The sequence below is a fragment of the Anser anser genome (assembly GCF_964211835.1).
Source record: "Anser anser genome assembly, chromosome: 2".
Taxonomy (NCBI): domain Eukaryota; kingdom Metazoa; phylum Chordata; class Aves; order Anseriformes; family Anatidae; genus Anser; species Anser anser.
Genome location: NC_139721.1, coordinates 55525523 through 55550964, shown reverse-complemented (window position 1 = coordinate 55550964; position 25442 = coordinate 55525523). Strand labels below are relative to the sequence as shown.

Below are 25442 nucleotides of genomic sequence, written 5' to 3'. Positions count from 1 at the left end.
CAAGTCAGCAGAATTCTTAGATGTATTGCCACTTAAATGTATGAGATTAAATTCTTGTTGAACTGGAGGCTAATTCCTTGGTACTAGTTGTTCGTCATGAAGTCATCTCTATCTAGGCCATATAACAACTATATTTACTGTAAGTGTAAAAATCAAACAATGCAGTGAAGAGATAATCTATTCATTTCCCTTTGGTGTGGTTTCTCCTCAACTAAGATACCCCATCAAATGCTAATAAACATAATATTGTAAAGGACAAAATTTATTGGGATATGGAAACATTTTCTACTCTTATCTACAGCAGTAGGCATAAACATAGAGCAGCTGCATAACCAGCGGCATCTTAGGAGTTCAGTGCTGCTGACCTTAAATAACGTGGTCTAAAATTAGAGAATAAATGAACAACTATGGGTTAAAGACAAAGAGCTGCTTCATATGTAAATATTCTGGATCAGTCAGGATATCTGCTGTGAAATCCCACTGAGAAACACGAAAAGCAACTTTACCCTGACAACTTGCTTACTATGGAAAATGTTGGTTTTAACAATTTACCCAAACTCTGTGCATATACAGAGTGTATGCTTGGGAGAGAGATTTGTTTGATAGTGACAAAAGATTTCTGAAAGTCCTTAGGGTTATAAAACTGGGGCCAGGCTAACTCAGATTTTAGGAAAGTTTATTTATCCTCTGCACTTGAAACTCAGTATCATACTCTTGAAATTCCAGACCTGAATGGAAGGTGAAAATAGCTTATTATTTTCACTTCCATAACTTAGGCTGCTGTTGATGGTGAGTGAAGGATGTAAGCCTTTTCTGACAGGTCACCTCAAACCATGCGGCAGGGAAAATGTCATTTGGCTAAAACAGAGGCTAGTGGTCGTGAAGTGCAAGTTTTACTCCTTTTGCTAGACACAGACTTGAAGTATTTGGCAAACAGTCTGCCTGGTATAAAACAGGTGTAACACTCACTTGACCACAAACCCAGGAGCCTGGACAGCACAGGGCAGAGCAGGCTGCTTTGCCTTGCACATTCCCGTAACAACATTTCATGTGAAAGAGCTGTGTGTTTGTGCATTTGTGTGTGTGCATAACAGAGACAGAGAGAGGTGCTGCGGACTGGGCTATGCCAGTTAGCCAAAGCCCTGAAGTGGTGAAAAAACTTACCATCCTCAGGTACGGTGTAATGCGCGTATTCAGGAAAGTAATCTTCAATTTTTGATTTCCCTGCCAAGACTTTTTCAGCCAGCATGTCCTGTTTATTCAAGAACAAAATGATAGAAATGGTCCGTAACCACCTGTCAAAAACAAACCAAATGTTTGGGTTATCTCCGACACATTAATCAAAGAGAACGTATCACATCAATGGAAATTTTATGGACTGTCTCTGCATGGGGTATTTGGAACATACTTCTACAGGAAAAAAAAAAAGAGATCTAAACTTATTATTTCAATTGAGTTATATCTGTGCTGGTGGATATATTTATAGGATCTGTATATAAATTTATAAAATCTCCAATAGACATCACTGAAAGGAACGGTCTTCAAACATCGTTTTCTAAACTATCCTTTTGATATCAAGTTGGGAAAATGATGATGGTTCCTGAAAGCACCACAGTCCAAAAACTGACATTTCTGTCTACTTTGTTTGGTTTTGCTGAAGCAAGAGACGAAGTCTGGAAAACTTTGTTCTCCCAGTTGCTCTGTCTTAACCAACAGCTCATCCACAGAAATATCCTGTCTGCTAGGATGACCTGTATGACACCTAATGAATCAAAAGTAAATAATCCTTCTTCTTCCCCAATTAGTGCCTAGCCATCACTGTGACAATGTACCTTTGGGACCTCACTTAATGTTTCTCCTCACTTTACCTTCAGTCAGCTCTCAGTGCAAAGCATCGTGAGATGTGTGTGCTAAAAACTTTTAATTACCTTATCTTACGTATCGTTTTAATTTATTCTCTGCTAGGAACATACTCAGACTCCTATTTGGTTTCATATTCACGTGTCACTCTGGCAGCGGTGGCGAAGCAATGTATGTCACTGCGTGTGCACCCCGTGACCTGGCCCCACCTGGACATTTTCTGATAGTCAATATGAGTATTTGGTAAAATGAGTCCTGATTTGCAGGGAGTTGAAATGTAGCTAAATTTGCAGGGGGTGAAGAAAGAGGTATATCTTACCTGTTATTCCAGATACTTTTGAAAAGGTCCAGGGATTCCCGTAGTCTGTTTGTGTTATTGTCTTCCCTTATTACCATGTTGTAGCTGCTGCAAGCCACAACGAAGATTATAGCCGTGACGTCTGGACAAAGCACACAGAAGGAGAGGAAAAAGAAACTCTGTTACCGCAGCACATACACCTCGGGGTAATACCACCATTACTCCCCGAATTGCCCCAAACACCTGAAGAAAATATTCATAACATTGGATTTCTGTATTAGTGACGCACTACGTTCTCAGCATAAGTAAAACGATATAAATACAAAGCTGCTCACACTGCAGAGTATATTCAGAATAAAACCATGGAATATTTTCACTTACCATTAAAGCATTGAATCCATTTTCTTCTCTCGTCTCTCTGGCCACCTACATCAAACATGCTGTTAAAAAGCCATAGGATGTTATATCACTCATGTGCACTAGGAAAGTTGCATGAAGCATGCAGCACAAGTGTTCATTTTATGAATCTGACAGCTGCAAGGACAGTGGCACTAAAGTACTGCCTGAAGGGAAGAGAGACCTGCGGATGCTGCGCTGCATGTCACAGCGCTGCACCACTCCACCTGCCCCGCTCTGCCAGGAGAACGCTACCATAAAGTGAGAAATACTCTTTTTCCAGGAAAAGTGCTGGCCTTTCTGGTGTGCAGAAACGCACGTGACACGTATGGTTGGGGCTACTGCATTGCAAACAAGCACAGGTTTCATCATGTTTCGAAGCATAGTGGAGAGAGTGCATTGTCTACAAGGAGGAGGACACGGGCAGCTCTTCAGTCCATCAGCACTGTCACCTTTTTGTGTGAGAAACAGCGAGTGGAGGTAGCCCAGTGGGGAGTGTTTCAACAGAAATTAATGCAAATTAGTAAGATTTTGAGACACAGAGCTTGCAGCCCTCCAGAAGAAGGAAGACATTTAGCTCTCTTTGTTCCACTACACCAACTGTGACTTGTGGCAAGATACCAAGTGCTGAGACCTTACCCCAGAAGTATTTTATGAGTTTACAGTGCTCTATCAACAAACCAGTTGGTAAAAACAGCCCCATGAGAGAGCAGTGATAATATACATGACTAGTATCAGCTTTTTTTTATGAAGTACGAGGCAATTTTACTGGGACCTATTGAAATTGCTAAAAAAACAAACTAAACCAAACAGTCCTTACCCCCTCCCTACACCTCACTTTACCAAGAACAGATGAACACAGACATCTGAACTGAGTTGTTAAGGATTAGTAAGATAATCATAAATTATTACTAATAGACTTACTGGAAATTTACTTTATCTACTTGAAATCTTGTTTCAAAAATCCCTGATGTCAAAACTCTGCATCTTAATAGGTCCTGGAAATGAGAACATGGAAGCTGATTAGTGACATTTTTTTCTATCCTAATTTTCTTTCTAAATGCATGCAATAATATTTTCCATGAAAAGTCTTAGATGTTCCATTTAATTAGAGTTCAATCAGACTTGTTGGTAAACCCGCATTTGTCCATACTGACACGGTAGATACACAAACAACATCTCTGAATTTGGCTTGTGCATACTCTGGAAGCAGAACAATACGCTATGTGTGCTCTCCTTAGTGCACACCGAAACCAATAATTGATTATCATATAATTTTATATGTGATGTGGATAATGAATTCTGAAGTTACATAAAACTAAGAAAAATATGTTGTTCATGTTGTAAAGTCAAGTATTCAAATGTTAGAAAACTCCAGATTTACAGTTGCCCAGGCAACCTTAATTCTGCCCTCTTTTGTACTGAATGAGACAGGAATCCTATCGAAATAATAGCTTGTGACTAAGTAATTAAAGCTCTATTACAGTGCACAGGGGAACAGAATTTAGGCTGCAGGTGAATTTGGCATTTCGTTCTTATTTTTCATGCTAGCAGTACTTTACACTTAAATAACATTCTTTTAATAATTAAAAAAATATAATTTCCTGCTTTCTCAAAGGAAGTAGGTAAGAGCAATTTATGATGCATACCTGAAGCAACTAGCTCTCCCTGTGCCATTACCATCACTAGCAGGATTTTTAACCTTGACTATCCAGCACTGCTGCTGGAGCAGAAGTTTTCTGCCTGCCAAACACCGAAGGCCTCTTCTGATCTTCAGAGACATAGGGCATTTCTTCCCAAAGGAAACGTCAGGAAAAAAAATTGAGGCAGCTAAATAACGGAACAAATCCTCCTGTGACAAATGGCTGCTCAAGGTAGAGAAAGGCCTCGCAAGAACAAATACAGGGCAACGCTAACATAAATAATAAAAGCAAAAATGAACCTTTGCTTCATTGACTTCTCTCTCCAGCTGAGCAATACTGATGCTACGGTCAGGCCATGGGGTCTACATGGAGTAAATCTCACTGCAACCACTTTTGTCTGAAAACGTCCTGAGGGCTTTAATAATTGATTCTATATTGGGTCGACTACATGAGTTTCACCTTATAGTACAACGCGTATTATTTTTTATTGCCTTCTATTTCAGGATACTTGTCAGAGTAATCGGACAGGCTTACGGTTATAGACTTGAACTAGGTCTGAACGTACAGGTTCTGCTCCACATACTTCCCTGTGTGATCCCTGGCAAGTCACTTCATTTCTCTGAATTTCAGTCCCTGATTACACAATGAGATTCGACAGTTTTATTTTATTTTTTTAAGAGCATCCACCCGTCATACCCCTTGGGTAGTTAGACTGAATTATCCGGTGTAGGGATTCTCTTTTACTATGAGTATTTGCAGTTTACCACGTGGCCTGCGATCTTGACGGAGACTACTAGATGATAGCAGGATACTGGCACTGAAAACTAACAGCTTCTGAGTAAGTTTGCTGAGGAGATGACCTGCCCAAGGAAACCAGGCAGCCTGAGCTCAGGGAAGCCAGCTGAAGCCATGCAACATGCCGAAGCCTCTTCTCACTCCACGGCTGCATCATTTCACATGTCCTGCGAGTAAGGCTTAAATGGAAACTATTCTGCCCACAGGAGACAGGCACAGGCTGGAAAGAAGGTGTCTGCATGCCCACAGGGAAATCCATAAGGTCTGCTGCTGCTGTGGGTGCTCCCCAATGAATTTGGATACTGGACCCACTGCAGGCTGCTGTCCCTGAACGACCCCACTGACGGACATGGCATGCCTCCCTTCGGGTTTCCATCACCTCCACCGCTGAAATAAAACACTGCCTCTGTGTAGTGAAGGCTGGTGATGGAAACCGTAGGCTTTTACATTTATGTTTTGTTTGCTTTGTTTGTGGGACACAGAATGGAAGGCAAGGAGAAATAACAGACATATTACAGGAATCACCAACCTGCATGGAACAACAGTAAAATACAATCTTACCCCCATCGAAAAGCCTCTTTTTCTTTAACTCCCATTACCTAAACTGCTAGACTGTATTTTGATAGTATGTGGCATGGCGTATTTCAGCTGCTGGTGGGACTAAACTAAATTACTCAAAGAATTCATACAAATGGGTGACTTGGTTCAGACCCTATCCCATCACACTAACCTGATCTGTGGGTGTGTAGTCATCCATGCTGACGCTGTCAATTCTTTCTAAAAAGCTGGAAGAGAAAAAAAAAAACCATGCACTTAGATATGTAAAATCCTGTCTAGTATAGCGCTTTTCATGCTACCTCTTCCGGTTTAGATTTCAGCTGCAAAGTAAAATCACAAGTCTGATAGTAAAGCTATGAGCCCAATGCTTTACTTACGTTGCTTGGGGTTCTAATTTCTGAGCCAAAAATCTCTTTACCTAGACTTTGCTTCAGTACATTGCTTTTACACTTACCATTATGCAGTACTCTCAAGCAGTCCAAATGCAGTTAAATGTCACAGTTTTATGACGTCCACTAAAAAAATACCAAGTCTATCCATGTGTCATTATGAGGTTGCTTAAACATAAACAAGATTCTGGGGTTTTTTAGAAAGAAAATGGGGAGAAGGGTTTCCTTTATTTAGCTGGCTGAGCATAATGTCATGTTGATTACAGTCTCAGCAATGTTAGCAGAAATGTTAGTTAATGTATACAAGGAGCTTTGGCCTGAAATGTTTCCCCTGAACACTGCAACTAAAGCATAAGAACTGGAAAGCAAAACTGCACGAAATGGAGGTTAACCAGTCTGCCTGTTTACATTGCCAAAACTCAGTGAAATCCATGAGGTGAAACACAACTGCAGAGAAGAGCAAGAGGAAAGGGAACCAGAAAAAAAAGGGGATGACATCTCCAATTATTTTAAAGATTTTTTGAGTTTTATTTCTTTCCTAGTACATGTTAGAATAGCAGCAATAAGGATATAAAAATGGGATTTTCTATGTAGAGCTAAAATAGACAGGTTCTCCTCCCTCACTTTCACCCATTTCTTACATCTGTGTGAGCCCAGATGGCTCATTTTCCCGGACTGCCTGTATGACTTAGAAGCTTTCTTGAATTTCTGCATTGTTATTTGGTATTTGGCAGTGAATACCCCACTGGCTGACTCATCCTTCTACAATATTATCAAGATTTCTTTATCAACTGGCATTTTTTTTCTCCCAATTTTACTTGGGTGTGCATGCGGAATCTATTTAATTGCAGTGGGAACGAAGTAAAAACAGTGAACTCTTGCCTGGCAGTGTGACTCACTGTTAACACAAGGGTCACACACACTGACCAGTTGAAAAAATACCCCCTAAAAGCCTGACTGTACTTCTCATAGTACTTTCCCACGGATACTAGCTGAAAGGAAAAGAAAATACGCCGCGTATATATTTACTTATAATATTTTTCCTTTTTGAACCCCCATGGTTATAACAGGGGAAAAAAATCCAGTACATACAGTTAGAATATGCAGTTTTTCTTCCTGTACCATCAAGGTGTGATGTCTGAACAACGCATCTAAAAGCCACTTTTTTATACAACAACACGAGGGGTGCCTAATTACAAAATGATCCTGAACAAACTTGAAAGAAAAAGAATCTTTTCCCTACACCTCCTCCCTCACCAAAAGTAACCATCAACTTACATCTCTATGTAAAAGTGCATCTTTAGAGCTAGCCACAGTCACCATTAGACAGCAGCCGTCTTCAGCAGAACCTTCTGCTCTGATGTTTGCCTCACCCTGAGAAGCGATCGAACCAAGTTTTACTTGTTACCCCCGCAGTTAATGCAGATGCTGGAGTGGAGAGATGTGTTTTTAACAGGCGTACTTGTCGGTAACCCAGCTCTCACCTCAAGCTCACAGCACGCAGTAAGATGAAAAAGGATGGCAAAAATCAACAACCCCCGAATGCCTCCAAGCTGCACCTCTTCCTAAACAGTCATTGTCCTTAGCGAGGCTGTTGAGGCAGCATTCCTGTTTTTCCAAGTCTGTCATGAAGTTTTGGGTTCAATTTCTTAACAGTTTGATGTGGTTAATGCTGTGGACAGAGGCGAGTGTTTGTGCACAAACACGACTCCATCACAATCCCCACGAGACAACATGCATCAGCATTTTTCTTGCAGGAGCATAACTTCTGGAGTTGATCTATAAACCACAGGTGATACATCTTGACTCTCCGACACCAAGGCCACGCTGGCAGCACTGACCCAAAATGATTAAATAACATGATATTCAGTACCAGTGCACACCTCTCTCCCCTACAAGCACTCCAGGAAGGTTATTGTTGTTAGCATTTGCATTTATGTGCTGTGTCTCAGCCCAAGTCATCTTCCATTTAGAATTGTCAGCCTCCTCCAAGTAATAGAATATATTTCAAACATCCTCAGTGGCAATGCCACAGGCAAGAGAGAGAGCGCTCTGTTAAATCACCTGTGCTTAAAAAACATCCGTTTTGATAGCCCTGTTTTATGTTCCTAAGTTTGCTGGCCACACATCATCTACAATGAAATGAATGCAGTGATTTACAAAGTTTTAACTGCCATCCTGCTGTATCAAGCTGCTCTGCTATCACTGGCACCCAATAAATCAGCACATGACTGGGCTAAATTTCATGGCTTTTCATAAGGTTGCGATGGACAGCTTTCCTAGGATTTCTTTTCGAAGGACTCTGAATGTGCACTGAGGTTTCTAGACACTGAAACATAAAAAGCCATACTCTGACTTTTTGGAAAGAAATTCAGTTCCTGAACATCCTTCATAATAAGCTCCTTACTTGGCTAATTAGCACGGTATCAAAAAATAGCTCTGACAGGCAAATTTATATAGTAGGTTCAAGTAATGGATTCCAGATGAGATAAGGAGGCAGTACTGCCTCATTACTAAACACACTAGCTTCATCCTCATTACTGTATTAAAATGTGAAAACGGGACTCACTTTTCTAAATTGTTTTTCAAAAGAACATTAATTTCTACTAATTCCGAATGCCTCTAATAATTATGTTCTGGTGTAATGTACATTCTTTTATATATATATATATATACACACACATATATACACCCCAGCAAATTTTGCATTTACATGACTAAAAATTCAATTTGCAATGCTTAAAATACAAAGATTCCTCTCAGCTGGGGCAGCTCCTACGTCTCCACTCAAAAGATCAGCGTGAGGAAAACACAATAGCAGAAAAATGTATAAAAATGGACACCAGCATCACCAATTCGCTCTTTTTAGCTCTTTTTAGCTCATGTTTTTTTCAGCTCAAGGATAGAATTATTTTCACAGAACCATGTCTTTTTACAATCCTGACAGGTCTTCTATTTATGCATCTTTTATAGAAACCTGTGCTCAGGATTGATGTTAATTCTGCAGTAACTGCTTTGCATGTAAGTGCAATGAACTTTAAACTCATGCGTTCAATTAAAGTGTGAATACAGCTATAATGTGATCTAATATTTATATTTCTAGTTCACAATTGTGGTTTTATTTATGCAGGATTCGGTCTGATAATCAGTACAACACTGAAGTTCTTCTTAATTTTACAGTAGGATGGTCCACACATCCTTATGTGGAACAGCACAAACTGCTTTTTTAAAAAAAAAAAAAAAAAAAAAACTTTTTAAATAAACCAAGCAAGATATTGGAAGGAAGGTCTTCACTGCTCTGTTTGGAAATGCAGTGGTTTGATTTGCCAACAAATTAAAGCAAAAGAAAAATGGACTGATAAAGTTAAAAAAAAAAAAGAAACAATCACGAGCTACTGACATTATTATATCTATTATTAAACCTATCTGTAGTTTTATAAATATCTTCAGTGAGTTTCCTAGGAAACTCAGCTGACACTTAGTTTGACAAGCAATCTCTACATTTTATATTATGCAAGCTGTGAACACAAAAGTACAGGTTTTAGATGTGCCTGCCAGTGCATGTGGGAACTATCAATAAGCATTATTCTCTTGAAAAACCACGGCAATTTCAGCAGCATTAGCAGCTATACAAGAATTTCTGGAAAAAGGATTCATAAATGCACAAATAAAGAGGAGGTAATCGTACATGAAAATCCTTTTCTCACTGGGTAAATCACTACGCTGTTCTGTACAGATATTCTGACCCCACAAACAAAATCACAATTAATAGAAAATCATGTCTTGAGAATAATACTATAGGCACAAAAAACATGCTATATTTATAACTGTATTTTGACAGTCAAGAATTGGAAAGATGAAGTGCTAAACTGCAGATCAATATAATGAACTACACATTTTAATACATCTTTTTCTACCCCAACTGTTTTTTTCTGCTCTCTCCCTAACATTTCAAAGCCCTTGTATCAAAAAGATGCTGCGGAAAACAAGAAATCGAACTCAAATCGAAATACTCTTCTCTTTAAAAGAGGAAGGTAAAATGGTAACTCTGTAGCTTAAAGTTCCCAGAATGAAGATTCGCAAATTTATCCTCAGGTGAGTCGTCAGGGTCTGCAAACCTTTACATTTCTGATGGACCTCTGAGGGCTTTCCAAACTCTTTGCATTAAGGGCCAGGTCCCCAAACCAGCGGAAACACCTATACTTCTACTACACAAAATAAAGCAAGACCAGGACTTTGAATTCCCTATCTTTGGATTGTAATAACTCAGCTATCCCAGTTCTCTAGTGAGCTGAAAAAAAAAAACCTTTTTTTTTTTTCTTCCCTGCTGCAGTTATCAGAGACAAAATGAAGATGTGATATTTAAAAAAAAATAAAATATATATCTTAATCAGCTACGGGATTACAAACTTGTTAGTGCCTCCTGCAGTATTTGAAATAGGAAGCTATGGATTTCGGGTTTGGAGCATACCTTAGGCTCCACGGCTGGGCTTCAAGCACCCTCACGTTATTCTGATGTGCTTCCTGGTAACTGAGAAAGACTTGATGAAAATAGCCCCCAGTAATCTAACCCCTACAGGATTAATTTTCCTAAGTCATTTACTGAAGATATCAGTAGAAATCCCTCAAAAGACACTGGTAAAATCTAATCGTTGAGGATTCTTCCGACAAGTTTAAATAGGCACTATGTCTACCATACGGCTTCCATTTGGAAGCATCCTCCCCGCTCCCTCCGTACGGCTCCCGCGGGGACTGAGTGCAGCAGTGAACGCGCTGCCGGGCGGAGAGCGCAGGGAGGCTGAAATCCGTCTCGAATCCACTCTGGACCACGCATCTCTTTCTAATTTTGAACGACCGACTGCAGCTTAAGCTGGCGCAGAGAAAAACAGCCAGCGCAAACACTGAAGATGCTACCGAAATTTTGTATTTATTTATAAAGCGTTGGGGATTTAGGTATTGGTATTGATTGACGTGTATTTTTGGCATCTCCTGAGAGCGCCGGTTTCCCAGGACTTCCCTTTTGTTCCTATTTCAATACCAACACTAACTCGCTAAAACCGTCTCTTCAGCCTCTCATGTGGGTGTAGTGTATTTGGAAAGGGAGATTAAAAATCGGGCTTTCAGAAAAAAAAGACGTAAAGCCGCATGCAGGATGGATCTGAGGCGCAGGAGAGGAGACTGCAGAGGGCAGCATTTGTTAAATCACGCTCCCTCCCCGCTGCGCCCGGGCAGGCTGCAGCCGTACGCTTGAGGCCTCTTCGCTGGAACAGCGCTCGAGGACTGAAGATCAGCCACATCTCACGGTGACGGTCCACTGAAACACAGGTAGAGTCTGAATTTAATGAAGATCTCTGCAATTTACGTCGGTAACCCCTTGCCTTCTCACAAACCGATGGTTTTTTCCTCATCTTTCTCAAACACGGCGACCCGCAGGCTAGAAAAAATGTGGGATTTGCCCAGAGAAACAGATCTGCACCCACGCGTAACTGCTAGCCAGGAAATCATTACAGCCAGGACACGAAAAGGTTAAAGCTGAGGCAGAGAGTGAGAGCAAAGTACAACTGCGCCTGAAACCAGCTGGCGCGCTAACGGGCCAGTGAAGTTTAAGGATTTGTGGTCTGAAGCCTGTCACCAGCCCTCTGCTTGGGTGGCTGGAGCCGGATTGCTCCCGAGCCCACCAAGGACCACTCACAGGATGGCTGCTTGGCCACCAGGTGTGACTGGTACGTGGGCAGGACAAGTTTGCCTGGTACGCCTGGGTTTCCAAGAAGCTGTCTCCCCAGAGTGGGAGCTGTCAGTGCGATGGATGGGCTTCAGAAAGAGTGGTGAACATGCTGCAATGGACCCCAGGACAGCGATGGACCCCCAGGTGGCTGAGCACTGCCACAGGCTGCCCAGAGAGGCCGTGGGGTCTCCTCATGGAGACCTTCAGAAGCCGCCTGGACGTGGTGCTGGGCACCCTGCTCTGGGTGGCCCTGCTGGGGCAGGGGGCTGGGGCAGGGGCCTCCAGAGGGACCTGCCAACCACAATCAATTTCTGATTCTGCTGTGAGAATCTTGCCCAGATCTATGTGTCCACCTACCTGCTGCCCACCAGTGGTACCAGTAGCTTGGCAGGGGAAGCGCATGCCTGGCCTATTCCGTTATCATGGCTACAACTACTGCCAGCCATGGCCCAAAACATGGTAAAGTCATCAAGTGCCAAGTCACCACAGCAGTCCTGTGAAGCAGGAGAGCTCTATTTTAAATGCAATTTACAGATGATGACTTTAGCTGAGACATCAAAAGCAACGACAGGTCACGACTGTCACAACCGAGGGCTCGTCACAGTTCGGCAGGAGACTCCTCCCCCACAAGTCAGACGGCTGCCAGCAATCAGAAGCCAGTTTGACAAGGATAAGAAACATGGCTAAAACCTGTAAAAGAGTGCTTCTGGTACATGGGCTTGGTTAAGAGAGTTTCCTAGCAGACGTCCGTTTCAACCTCTCTTTCTAAGCTGCTCAATAGCCTGTTCCCAGTAAGTACTGCAGAGCATCTCTACAGAAAGGCTTCACAGGCTTTGGCATGTGTCCAACTATTAACCTAAACAAATACACGAAAAGTTCAACTACATTAAACGTTTCAGATGTATGTTTAGTACCTTCCTTCTGCTTAATAATAGTGCTCTAATTTTATTTTTCTAATTGAAAAAGCATGAACGAAACTCAAAATGAATAAACAGTATGACTTCCATAACTGCTTGCCCCCACTGTTCCCTAAATTTGTTAAGAAGCAGTGTGAATTTTGGGAAATGCATTTTTTCCTTCTAAATTTAGCAAACTAACCACTTTCTGGCTTAGCAGATGTTTTTGCTTTCCGAGCGAGAGGCCTATGGGGATCATCATTAACCCTCTTCTTAACATAAACACTGGCTAAGACTTAAATCTGGAAAACTGTCATTCACACACAAAGGTTAACAGGCTCCAGCAGAAACGAGACTCATCATCTGCAGCTTCTGTTATGTGGGATCTCAGAGAAGAGGGAAGAAGACGGGCAGAGAGAGAAGGAAGAGGAAAGGTTACTTATTTATTTTACAAAGGACAATATTTTTTTATTGCGTGCGATCAGACGTTTTATTCCCAGGGGTGCAAGCGGCTGAACTGCTGCAAAACATGAACTAAGCATGAAGCACTGATGAAACTGAAGGCGTAGACTGACACAGGCAAACCCTCCTCCTGACCACACTCACGCCAGCTTGAATCCATTGAATTCTTCTTCCTTGTGAGAGGACAGTCCCAGGCTCATAATCTTTTTATGTCTAGATATACCCATGCAGAAACAGATTTGAGTTCTGTAATATAAAGGCTACACAGAGTGCATTCTGTAATTATAAATGCAATTTTGAGCAGAGGACCAAAAGATAATAGCTTGAAAACAGATCATATTGCGTTATCTGGAGAGATCTGGATCCTGCTTTCTGAGCTGATATTTGACAGACAGGGATCACTTTATCCACTGTCTGAACGAAATAACTGTTTAGTATCTTCCAGCAAGTATATAAACCAGCTCAGGAAGGGAACTAAAGAATACCTGAAACATCAGAAGTGTTACGTGAGAGCCTCTCTCTCAATCAAGAGATTGAACTTCTTCAAACAACAGAAGAGTTAAGAGGGGAAGAAAACAACTGTCCTGTTGCAATCTGGAAAATATACCTTTAGAGATAATGATATATCAAAACCTTGGTTTTACATTTTACATCCCACTAACTGAAGTGCACAGAGTATCTCAAATCTGCCCCTTTAGTTAAATTCTTCAAAAATAACTTTGACTTTTATGTTCAAGAAAGCCAAACTATGGGCAAAAGCCCTGATAATATTTGGAGCTGTCAAATGCATCAGGTTTACAAGAATCAACTTTATACCACAAGGTTGCCAAAGTTATCAAAACTTATTTTCACAGGGTGTTGCAAATACAGCTTTCCCTGTGATTTGCAAGCTTAGCTTGCTGTGATACAGAGAAAAATTATTTCAGTGCAACTTATATATTCTGGTTGATGGTTTTGTTTTTGAAAGTTGTTGTGCTGTGGATACACTTAGTGTATATGAAATATAAGTGTGGTCAGCCCTGAAGAACGCCAAATCCAGGTTAGAAAGAGCACTGGTTGTTGGAAATTAATGATCACTTACTCCAGTGGAAGTGGTTTGGAATAATGTCTGCTACAGTGACTGCCGGAAAGGAAAAACCAGTTTGACTGGAGTTTTCTATAGGAGGGTGATAAAAGAGAAAGCAGAAAATCCTCAAACAGGAGAAGCGAAGTGGCACCAGTCCAAGCTCACTGCAAGAGGAACTTGCTGCCAAGAGATCTCACATCTAAAAGTCAAACCAGATGACTCAAAAAGAGGATGCTAGTAGCCCCCAGAAAACCCAGATGAAAAAAAGTGAACTCTTCAGGGTGGCAAATGCTCCTGGCCAGGAAAAGCACATGCCTGTTTATTATTCTCTTCAGATCTACGCATTTCTGTTACATTAAATGAGATGAACAATATGTTAAAATCCTGTGCAAAATGTGAGCATATCTGTTTGCTTTTGCCTACCACGTGCTTGTCAAGTGTTGACTTGACCCAGAGAACTGACATGGCTGGAGTCCTGGTGAGTGCTGGGGTTGAGCCGGAGGACTGGCATTAGTTTCAACACTTAACATTTGGGTCCCAGAACCAGTTCTCATGAGGACGTATTATAGACTCCAAGACATAAGACAGGATCTGGACTTCCTGTAGATGCCTAAAATTTAAGGAACACAAGGGCTCCTAACACACATCCTACCAGAGGTGAAGCTTTCTAGGGTTGCTTCTAAGATGTGAAGTACATCATCAGTACAAGCTACGACAAATGAAAAAATGGCTCTATGCAAAAGTCAGGTAAGTGACTAGCTTCCTAGACAGAGCGAACAGCGAAGGTGTTAAAGCAGTCCTTGTAGGGCACCCAGGAAAATTTCTTTTTCCTTATTCCAGTTTATGAGGTGTAGCAGCAGGTCATTTCTCTTCTACACTCATTCTTCCTTGTCCCAGCTCTAATGCTGCACTCTCGTACCTTTACGTTGCGTGAAGGACATGCTGGATGCAAACTCTATGCACAGCCCTTCAGAGCTTCACCAACGTGTTCTCAGTTACTGAAAACAGTAGGATACTGCCTTATCAATGATCAAGGCAAGGAAACTCACACAGCAAGAGAAAAATTAATGTATTACAAGTATGATGAGAATGACATCCTTCCAGCAGTTTCAGATCATTTCAACCCAAAACACCCAAAAGAACCACTTCACCCATTGCTCAGATACAGACCTCTTGACATCCCTTTACTAGAGTTAAGAAGCATGGAAACCTTTCTCAGGGACTTTTGATGAGATGGATAAAGCCTGCTCTTCCCAAAGTTCTTCTTGCCATGTACCAGAATATATTTGGGCTTCTCTAAGTGTAATCTTGAGCTTCCCATCCACAACATGCTTCAGAGCTGTACATGAAGAACAGTATCATCTAAGTACCTGTATATGATCAACTGTCTTAGAAATTATCAGGAGAAAATAAGAACAGGAGAAAATAAGAACCAAGCAGAGGTCTAGCAGTGTGGATACAAGTGCTAGACATCACCATTAGGCTCATAAGAAAGTTCTTGTATCTTTACAAATGATGCTGCTGAAATGTTTTCATTAAATTACCGTTATCCTGCCCATTTTAGAGCAGGATATATTTAACCGCTGAATGTATTCAAGCAATTGGTCATAACACCTACGGTTTGGCTGAGCGATTATCTTGGTTAGCTGATGGAAGGCATGAAGCTGAAGCGAGGAGAGGAATTGTTACTACAAAAATGTAAGTACAGATACAGTGACCAGGTCCAACTTGTGAACTATTGGCTTAATTCCATTTAATAGTTAAAGTTATTTAACCAAGACATGCGTTAGAAAGCCTTAGTGTTCAAAACTAGCCCTACAACCCTGCTACCTGTACATTTGACAGGAAGTCATGTTAACACTAACATTTGCTATTAATAAGGCACTTTGTGAAAAGCTTGCCTAACTCTGCACTCTCTGTACCTTTCTTTCGTTCTTGTTAACTTTCCATGTTTTTTTTTTTTTCAGTGTACAGTGCATTTGTACTATTAAAACAACAATACAATGAGCTGAGTTTAAGGAATGAGGAAAACAATTATGCAACAACCTGATTAGGTCCTGCTTCAAGTTACTTCAAACATTGCGTTACGCTCTTGTTTTTTAATTGCTCTATCTTGTACCTGAGACATGGCTGTCAGTTTGAGGGTCTTGGTTTACGAAAAGCTGGAGCAAAGGGATGCTGGTTTGTTGATAACGGAGGGTTTGGCACTGTGGGTCATCCTCAGAGAGCCACGGCTCTCTGCGTGGGCTCCTTGCTGAGAGGTGTGCTGCCGATGCCAGCACACCACCTGCAGCAGGAGGTGGGAAAGCTTTGGATGGAGGGTGCTGAGCAGCACGGGGCAGGTTGGTGCTGGTGCTACAACACAGCAGCAGGGCCCAAGCCAGCCCGAGAGCCTGCTGGGAGCCACCTGAAAGCCTTTGTGCAGGGCCCTGACCCTACATTTCCACCCCTTAGGATATCACGGTGCTAGCAGGAGGGTGACTTCAGGCTTTAGGGCTATATCAGCCCTGGCACACTGTAGAAGCTGTTGCTTTGTACCACATCCACATCTGCAAGGAAGATGAGAATTCTTACAAGGTTTACTTGAAATATCCAGGGAGGCCAGTTTAAATCCTGGACAACTTCTAAAGCTCCTAAAAACAGGGACAGAGAAGGAAGTTAAACTTCCTAATCTGTCTTCTCCACCCATACAGTTAGTGGAAAAACACTTGGGAGATTTATGCAATAGCAGCTGTAAAATACAGAAAATGAATATATAAATAAGGTAAAAATGTCAGCAACCCAAAGCCACTTGTCAGTTCAGACTTCAAAAGGTTATTTTCTTTCTTTCTTCTCTCCCCCCTTTCCTTTCTTCCTTCCTTCCTTCTTTCTTCCCTTTCTTTTTTAAGAAAAGACTAAAAACACCACTCCCAACTCTCATGTAATCTGTGGAAATGAAAACCAGGAGCGCTTTGGAAATCATTTGTTCTCTAAATATGGAACTGTCACTCACATGTTGACATAGTGACACATGGTTCACAATATACTGGCAGGTCACCCTGCAGTTGGGCTGTGAGCACAGGTACAAGCTTAGCATTTTTAGGGAGAAAGGGAGCACCATTTTTACCCTTTTGCCTTTTTTTTTTTTCCCTGTTCAAAGCTGAGGGCTCCTAGAACAACAAATTCTTTATCAGAATATTTTTCCCATGAAACTCAGTGTTTGATGTTGCAGCTCGGATTCTAGGAAATGCTCTGAGAAGGAACGTGTCCAATACCTGTCCTGAGGGAGAGAACCACTTTTGTGATGGCCTCGAAAGACCTGACCTTTTTTCTTTTCCCAGGAAAATCCACATTAAACCAAATTCTAATATAAAAGTTTTTCATAATATTGCTTGAGAAAGTGCATGCCCTTAAGAGGTAGTGCCAGAAGGATCTAAGGTAGGCTGTGAAGAATGAGGACCTTTTTGCTTTAGTCTCTGGGAACTTGGCTCCACGATGAGATGAAACTCTCAGTCGCTCTAAGTTGGACATTTTTCAAACAATAAATCTGAGAAGTTTCACTAAGCGATACCAGACCTAAACTGCAAACTTACAGACAAAAACCTCAGCCCTATGCAAAGGGATAGCCTTTAGCAGGCCGCACTTGTGTGCTGTGCGGGTGGCCGAGCACTGGCACAGGCTGCCCAGAGAGGCCGTGGGGTCTCCTCATGGAGACCTTCAGAAGCCGCCTGGACCAGAAGCTGCCACAAACAATTTCTGATTCTGTGATCCTACAAAATTACTGTCTCTGTCTAATATCTCATAACTTGATTTTTAAATTAAAGGCATAGCATTTAGAAAAAAACACTCTTCCCTCCTCTGGAAAAACAACGACCAACCAAACAAAAACCCCCAAAACCTAAAAAGCCTTTCTTCAAAACAGCTTTCAATAAGGTATATTGTACTTCAGTGTAAATAAAGCAAAGAATAATTAGGGACTAGTCATGTAATTAACGTCATCACAAAAACCAGAATCAAAACACAAAGTTTTTTGTTGTTGGTTGGTTTTCTGCTTCCAAATAAACGGGAGTTCTGATCCCAAATACCAGAGCACAGGTATGGCAGCCAAATCTGCTGGCATTTGTTTTAATCAAATAATCACACAGATAATTGTTAATCTTATAATCCCTTCAAATTGTTAGTAACCTTCCTAATTAGATTACAGATAATCCAGTCCTAACACCAGCATGGTAAACACTGATCTCCTGCTCGCAACAAAAGTCTGTCTTGAAACAGGCTATCCCGCATTAGGCTATAAAGCACCCAGAGTTCACAATTCCTTCAAACAAGTAATTACTTTCCTCTGCAGAGGCCCAGGCTGACGAAAATGTTAAGTAAATCAAAAAGTACGTGTTTACAACACAACTGTGACGGCATTTGGAAAACAAAACCCACTGTTCATTTAGGCAGGTGCAGACACTTTCCCCATTTTGCAAGAAGCTTCTTTTGGAAGGTCTCTGTTATTCATATTCAAAACCCACAAAGTAATACATTTAAAGGAACTGCTTCTGATCCTGGTTTTTAATTTCATTATTTTGTTACATGTTATTAATACCTCCAGCACAAATCCTTGGAAACTTGTATAAGTAATTAGCAACCACACATTCATAAGACGTATCTTCACTTACTGGTTGTATGTCAGATCTCAGCCTGCTCCGATGTAAATTCAGTTCAAGCATTGCAATGCACTTCTGAACAGATTCAATATCGTAATATTATATGGACAAACGCCCATTCACAGAAGTGAGGAAACAGGGAAATTTCCAATTATTTTTTATGCCCTTTGCTATAGTTTCCTCCTGTCTCAGAACTGAAAAACATTATGGATGGGTTTCATTATGAAACTCTGCAAGTGTCCTCAGCTACCTCTGCTCCTCCAGACAAAATGCGAAAGTTGGGTATACCGACAGCCAATGGGAAAAAAATTATGACTAGGATTAATCTAAAGCATATTAAAAGTACACTGAAAAACTGCTGACCTGTTCTTCCAAAGTGACACCATTTTCAAGGTGACTCATTTTCTCATAGAGGCTACTGATAAGAAAGATTTTTTAATAACTGCAGAACAAATACAGATAAAATAAGTGAATACAAACAAATGCCAAGATATTCTGACTGCGGGGCAGGATTTTTTTCTTTTGTCAGAATGGTTAAATATTTCAGGTATACAGAGGGACCAACAGTTTCAGTGCAATTGAAGCTTTCATTCTACAAAGACTCACCCATGAGCATAGTTATAAGGATATAAGTAATCCTATTGAATGCAACAGGACCTTGGAAGTCAGTGGGACTACTCACACGCTTAAAAGATCAGTAACGCACAGAATTTTGGACAACTGAATGAAGGTCTTTCCCTCAAAGAAAATGGAGACACAGCTATTTGCTTGGTGCAGCCCAACCTCCAAACATCCAGATCTGAGCAATGGGATGCCAACATGTGACATCGCACTGCATGTTGCAGTTACAGAAGTTGCTTCTTGTCCTGATGAATGATCATGCTGGTGTGATTCTCCATAAGTATAATTATCTTGCTATTGAGGGTAACCTGCAAACAGATTTTTCTAAAATCTGCAATTTTAAATACGGTTCCTGTCCTCGTATCTTCCTTGTAGAACCCCCTCATATCTTCCAAGTTGCACGCTTAAAAAAGGATATAATAAATGTAAACCCACAATAAGTAGTGGTTTTGCCAGCACTTGAGCTACGAGAGTCTTCAGTGTACAGCAAGACTCTGGCACTAACAGGCTCCCGTGCAATGCGGCTCCAGCCACCAGGAACAAGACGGGCACTAGTATCACCTCCTGGTGTGGCACATGATGTTTTAAATACTTCTCCTTGACACACCATGAATGAATTTAAATAATCCTATGAGGATGCTGAAACAAAGCCACAACCTGCCCCCCCCGCCCGCTCCAGCCCAGGCGCAGTCCTGGCAGAGTACTCGAGGAAGCAGCGTTATACACCAGCTACACTCTGTATGTGCTTAAGAAGCATTTTTGAGAGGAAACTTCTTTGTGTTGACAGATGGAACGAGTAGGGTCTTTAAGCAAGACAGCAGCTTTAATTCCACGAGAGGAGCCTGGAAGCAGGATGCAGGCTGAACCAACTGGGTGAACCAGCTAGACTTTTCTGCACGTTGTGCTTCAAAACACAGCCCTGCTGATTAACACCACAAGTTTGGTATATGTAATGCATAGACACTACTTGTCAAGGACATGCCCATGCATAACGCTGAAAATATAATCCCATAAAGTAATGGATTGGTAGTGAGGTTTCACGAAGGAGCCAGTGCATTATACGTCACTGTTTCTAGTAAAATGGCTAGCATTATAAAAACATGATCTACAATTGCTAAGGTAAATAACAGAATGTAAGATATAATGAGAAACCAATGTATTAATATTAATTAATAAAAATAATACTGTAAAACAATACTTAACTGATGGAGTTAATTATGACAAGAAAAATGGATGGGAACATTCTGAAGGAAACAAAATGCATTTCACATAAACCTGCAACCAAGTTTTTTAGGCCATGCATAAATTAATTACTCTACTATTTAATTGTCAATAAAATCATTTATCTAGATAGCACCAAGTCATCTTTTAAGACAGCAAGGTATACTTATTCTAACCTTCCCTAAAATATACATTTGAACAGTCAGGACAGCCCCAGCTAGCCACACAGCATGTTTAGGAGTTACAGACACATGTATCTGCATCAGTGTCGACGACCTTTGTTCAGTTTATTACATCATCTACCAAACATTGGAAAAAAACATCTCTGAACCCAGCAGTACAAGGAAAACTGGGGAAGGAGCTATTTAGATAGAAATATATCAAAATTGAAGTCATGAAGGAAGGAAAGGTTTGGTTATTTATAGTATAAAGAAATTCCATCTGGTTAGGCTGTGGGGTTTTTCTTTCAAAATTCAAACAGGAAATTAATCTTTCCCCCTCCCCTCTTATAAAGCAAGGCATTTTCATTTATGACGCCAAAAGCTTGATATTTGCAGCTTTGTCTCCATCAGTCATTAATCAGCCGTATAGCGTTTATGGGTAGAAGGATATCTCCTGACAGATACAAAAAACAGATTTAGAACCAAAGCCGAAAATTATATAAAGACAGATATATAGACACACGTTTTAGCACCCTGGAGTACATTTCCAAAAATAAACTAGTCAAATGGATATCTTCCTAAAAAAGCTGATTGCATAAGCATAATTACACTAAACACAAGTACCTGCACTATCTCTCTGCATGTTATAAATAGTTCAAAGTTACATTACACAGTCTTATTCTAAAACGCTATTGTTCAGAAGTTCATGCATGCTGCCCCAAGTACTATTTTCCTAATATTGCTACGTAACTTCTTGGAACCTAAATATGTTATTTTCCCTTTGTAACTCGCTGATTATCAGAAGAAAACCAGACTACTCCAGCAGTTAAGAAAGTAGCTTAACCATATCATTCTCTCTAGTTTAGAATGATATAGTAGCACTTATTAATCAGTTTGAATATATCTTTATTAATTTTTGGGATTCCTCTGCTTGCTTAGAGTTTTAATTTCATAACAACTTCTTGTCATCTTGGAAACACCAGCTGATAAAGGCATGTATTTCAGTATTTCAGGACGCAATTTATTTGAAGGGCGAGATCCTTCTCAGAACCTTACACTGAGACCACTGAGCAGGATATTGAGTTGGATCCAAGAATTCCCCCTGAAATTCCTGCTGAGCAGTAGTTGAGGGCAACTACCTGAACCTCTACCTGCAAGATGCATGCTTTGGGGAGAATTCTGTTTTTTCTTCTCCTGTCTTGCTTTGACATAAAATCCCATTTACTTAATTTGTGCAAAAAGGGATATTTTTTGTTTCAGCAACAAGTAGAGAGTAAACATAAAAAGCATTTCTGGAAGGAAGGAGATGACTGGGCAATGCCGAGCATTAACATGTAGCACTGCTTATCAGTGCCAAGCTGCCACTCGAACAAGACGGTCTAAACTCCCTTTTAGATACCATAAAATAAATACATTTTTCATTAAGTTCTTCTGTCTGTCTGATGTATGCAAGAGCCTGACACAAATTCTAACTATTCCGCCGTTTCAGGGTGAAAAACAGGAGGCAAACCTAAGTCCAAGGAGGAAGCCCTTGTACCAGCAACAGCAGTTTTACTGTAAGATACAAGCATGGCAGTGCTGTGGGAGGGGACCTTTCGCATCACATGTTGCTGACATCAAGGGCTTTGCTTAGATTGAGGGTATAGATGAGCTGTGGCTTGTAGTACTGCTGATGACAATCCAGATAACATCACCTCACAGGCTCTACTTCTGCATGTTGGTTATGGCATTATACTCGTAGTATGCACTTCCTCCTGTTTGTGGTATGTGATGACGAATGTTAACAGTATCTATTAGAAGAACTAGCAGATATTTAAAGCTACTGAAGTAACAGACAACGTATTTTGGAACAAATGCAAAGGAGAAACAAACAAAGAAAACACAATCCGTAGGAGCAGAGTAACACCTGTATGCTTTACCCAATACCTAGTATGCAAAATAATTGATACAAGGATCTTTCTGCTTCCTGTTGGCTATTTGTGACACAGTTTATTAGATATTTAATCCAAAGGGGAAGACTTCTTGGTCTGCATCCCACTTCTGGAAGAGGGGTCTACCAATATTTTAGATACTCAAAGAATTACATAAATATGCAGCTATGACCTGATTCTACTCACAGTAAAATCAATGCAGCAACCTCACCTTCTTGTTTTGAATTAAAATGAGGCACACTTTGCAATTTACCTTTAAAGCTCAGCAAGGTGTGTAGAAGCTGCTGAATACATCATGTTTGCAGAATAACTAAGAGGGTCTTTCCCTATGTGCTGCAAAACATCATTATTATTAAATCCATTATCACCATTTCAAACGATAAGAGTTGAGAATAATACTGCAAGACGTACCAGGCAGAAAGAAATGGAGAAAGAAAAAGAGATAAAATCAAAGAAAGGACGGTTCAGATGAAGAAGAGGAAATGCTGAACTAGAACTTAAGAAACAAACAAACAAAAATGAAACAAAACAAAAACCCACAGGATAGGTACATAACCATGGGTAAAAGAGCGAAAACGATACTGAGATGTTATCTTCATGGTGATCCACAGGCACACAGAGAATTAAGGCAGACATCTACTGAAATTTGCATTAGCTAGTGCAATAATGGATAGCAGTGTATCTGCTACCGAGCCCAGTACTTCAGACAGGCTTTTCCGGGTTAAATTTAAGCTTTTTCTTTCTGTACAGGTGCCCAAACTGGTTAGGTTAATGGAAAGCTGGGTGTGACCAGACAGGCTGCAATCACACCTATACCCTGTGTCTAAAGATTCAAAGAGCTTGAAAAAGAGTTGGCAAGTCATGTGCAGCAGCTTCTTTACAGAAGATTATGGAGCAGGAAAATCACAGCTATTATGATCCGATTACAAATATTATGTCCTTGAAAAGGTTTTGCAACTATATATAATAATGCAAGCTTTGATGTACTTATATTTAATTTACTACATAATTAAAACAGCCCTATAAGCCAAATTTAATTTAAGCAGTCATATGTTAACCAGCAAAATTTTCAAGAAATCCTCTTCCTTTTCAATTATATTGCCATATGTTAATATGAAAGCTTTTTATAATTTTTTTTATTTACATACATGTCATAACTGACCTGCTGAAAGATTAGATTTCATAATATCCCAGTAAAGAAGCATCTGTTCCAGTTCCCCTGCCGACGGCAGATTCACTACAACTATTATTCTTTTTAACTTGCAATTTTTTCACATCACTTCACATCACTCAATGCAATATTTCTGAATAAATACATAATTTTTGTTATATACTTCATTTGTAAAAACTGCTTTATACTTTATCGATTCCTTAGTGATGAACTGGGAGGTAGAAGCTATAATATGGGAGCTGGACATGACACACCACTTTGCCTCATCGCACCTCACAGGCACACCGTTTTGTTTATTTTGCATACTACTGATAACACGAGGTTGTGTGTTTGAGAGGCCTATCTGGCATCCAGCAAGTAAGAGATTCCCCACCCTTGTTGTGTGCTTTGGTTTCCTCTCAGAGCTGGGACAGGAAACCTGGTTGTTGTAATACACGCAACTCAGAATCACTTTGTAAGCAGCCTCAGCATTGCAAAGGCTACCTCATTTGGCCACAAACACATAGGTGATTACTAACTTTGGTTTACGAGAAAAACCAGCAAGTTATTTGTTACAGAAAACATACCTTTATTTTTGTTTTTTTGCTAGCATCAGCAAAATCACACTCACGTTGTGCTCTCCAAATTCTCTTTTTCTGAGGTCTAAAAACACCATTAAATTTACAGGTCAAGACAGACTCTTTTCCTGTGATTTATAGTTATTTAAAATTAAAATGTGTTCAGCTTATTTTTTTTTTAAAGCTACAATTGAGGCTGGTAGGGCCCATTCTAGCAAAACCACACATGAGAATGTTTTGCAGTTTGCATTTTAGGGGATTTTTTCCCCTGCAGTACAAAGTATTACGAAAGATTACGAATACTGGAATTAGGTGGCAGGACCTCTGTGCAAGGGAACGGTCAGACCAGAAGTAGCTGACATTCAGGCTGTGCAAAGGACCACTGGAGTGCATGCAGGTGTTGACAGGCAGCGGGGAGCACGGATTTCTTAAACAAACCCCCCTGGCTCAGGGGAAAAAACACAGGAGCACAGGGAGGCAACAAGAAGGACTCGCTGCACCTGAAGAATCCCTTTGTGCCAATAGTGACATAACTGGCATCGATGTTTGCATTTGTCTTCATGTGCCTGTTGTGTATTAATCTCACCTAAACCTTTTTTGCACAGGCTGCTATCACACGGATACTGCATTATTCAGGTTTCTCAGGCTGAAATCCTTTTGCTAGGTCACCTTTTTCACAGCTATTTACATTTACTGTAAGCAGCAAACAGTGTCCCAATCCCCAAGATCCCAAAAGAGAAACCCCAACAAACCCCACTGTATTAAAATACATGCACTTGTGGGACTGACAGAGGACCTAAACAGATGGTTTTCAGGGAGAAGGAAAGCGTGATTTTTTTTCCCTTTCAATTGCAATCTAAGTTTTTGACACCTTTTTTATGTTCATAAAGGCTGCATCTCACTGCTTGAGTAACAATAAACTGATCTTACTGACTGCTGCGAGCTCTCTGGTCACGGACTTTGCAAGTGATTTTAAGACAGTCTTACTGCTGAGTCAAAATAGATTTGTGCCTTCAAAAGCATGCAGACACGTGGAAACCAAAGCAAACGTAAATGAA

The 25442-nt window shown here is 40.6% G+C and overlaps 1 protein-coding gene across 2 annotated transcripts in view; it reads right to left on the bottom strand.

The window, feature by feature from the left end:
• GNAL (G protein subunit alpha L) overlaps positions 1-25442 on the bottom strand; it is a 193310-nt gene that overhangs the window by 7020 nt on the left and 160848 nt on the right. For both annotated transcript variants that reach the window (XM_083826694.1, XM_083826695.1), the window contains exons 6-10: positions 5723-5777; positions 3479-3552; positions 2540-2598; positions 2180-2300; positions 1165-1295 (exon numbers count right to left, since the gene is read on the bottom strand). In XM_083826694.1, the coding sequence (XP_083682820.1) occupies positions 1165-1295; positions 2180-2300; positions 2540-2598; positions 3479-3552; positions 5723-5777 (440 nt within the window). The remainder of the gene's footprint in view (positions 1-1164; positions 1296-2179; positions 2301-2539; positions 2599-3478; positions 3553-5722; positions 5778-25442) is intronic.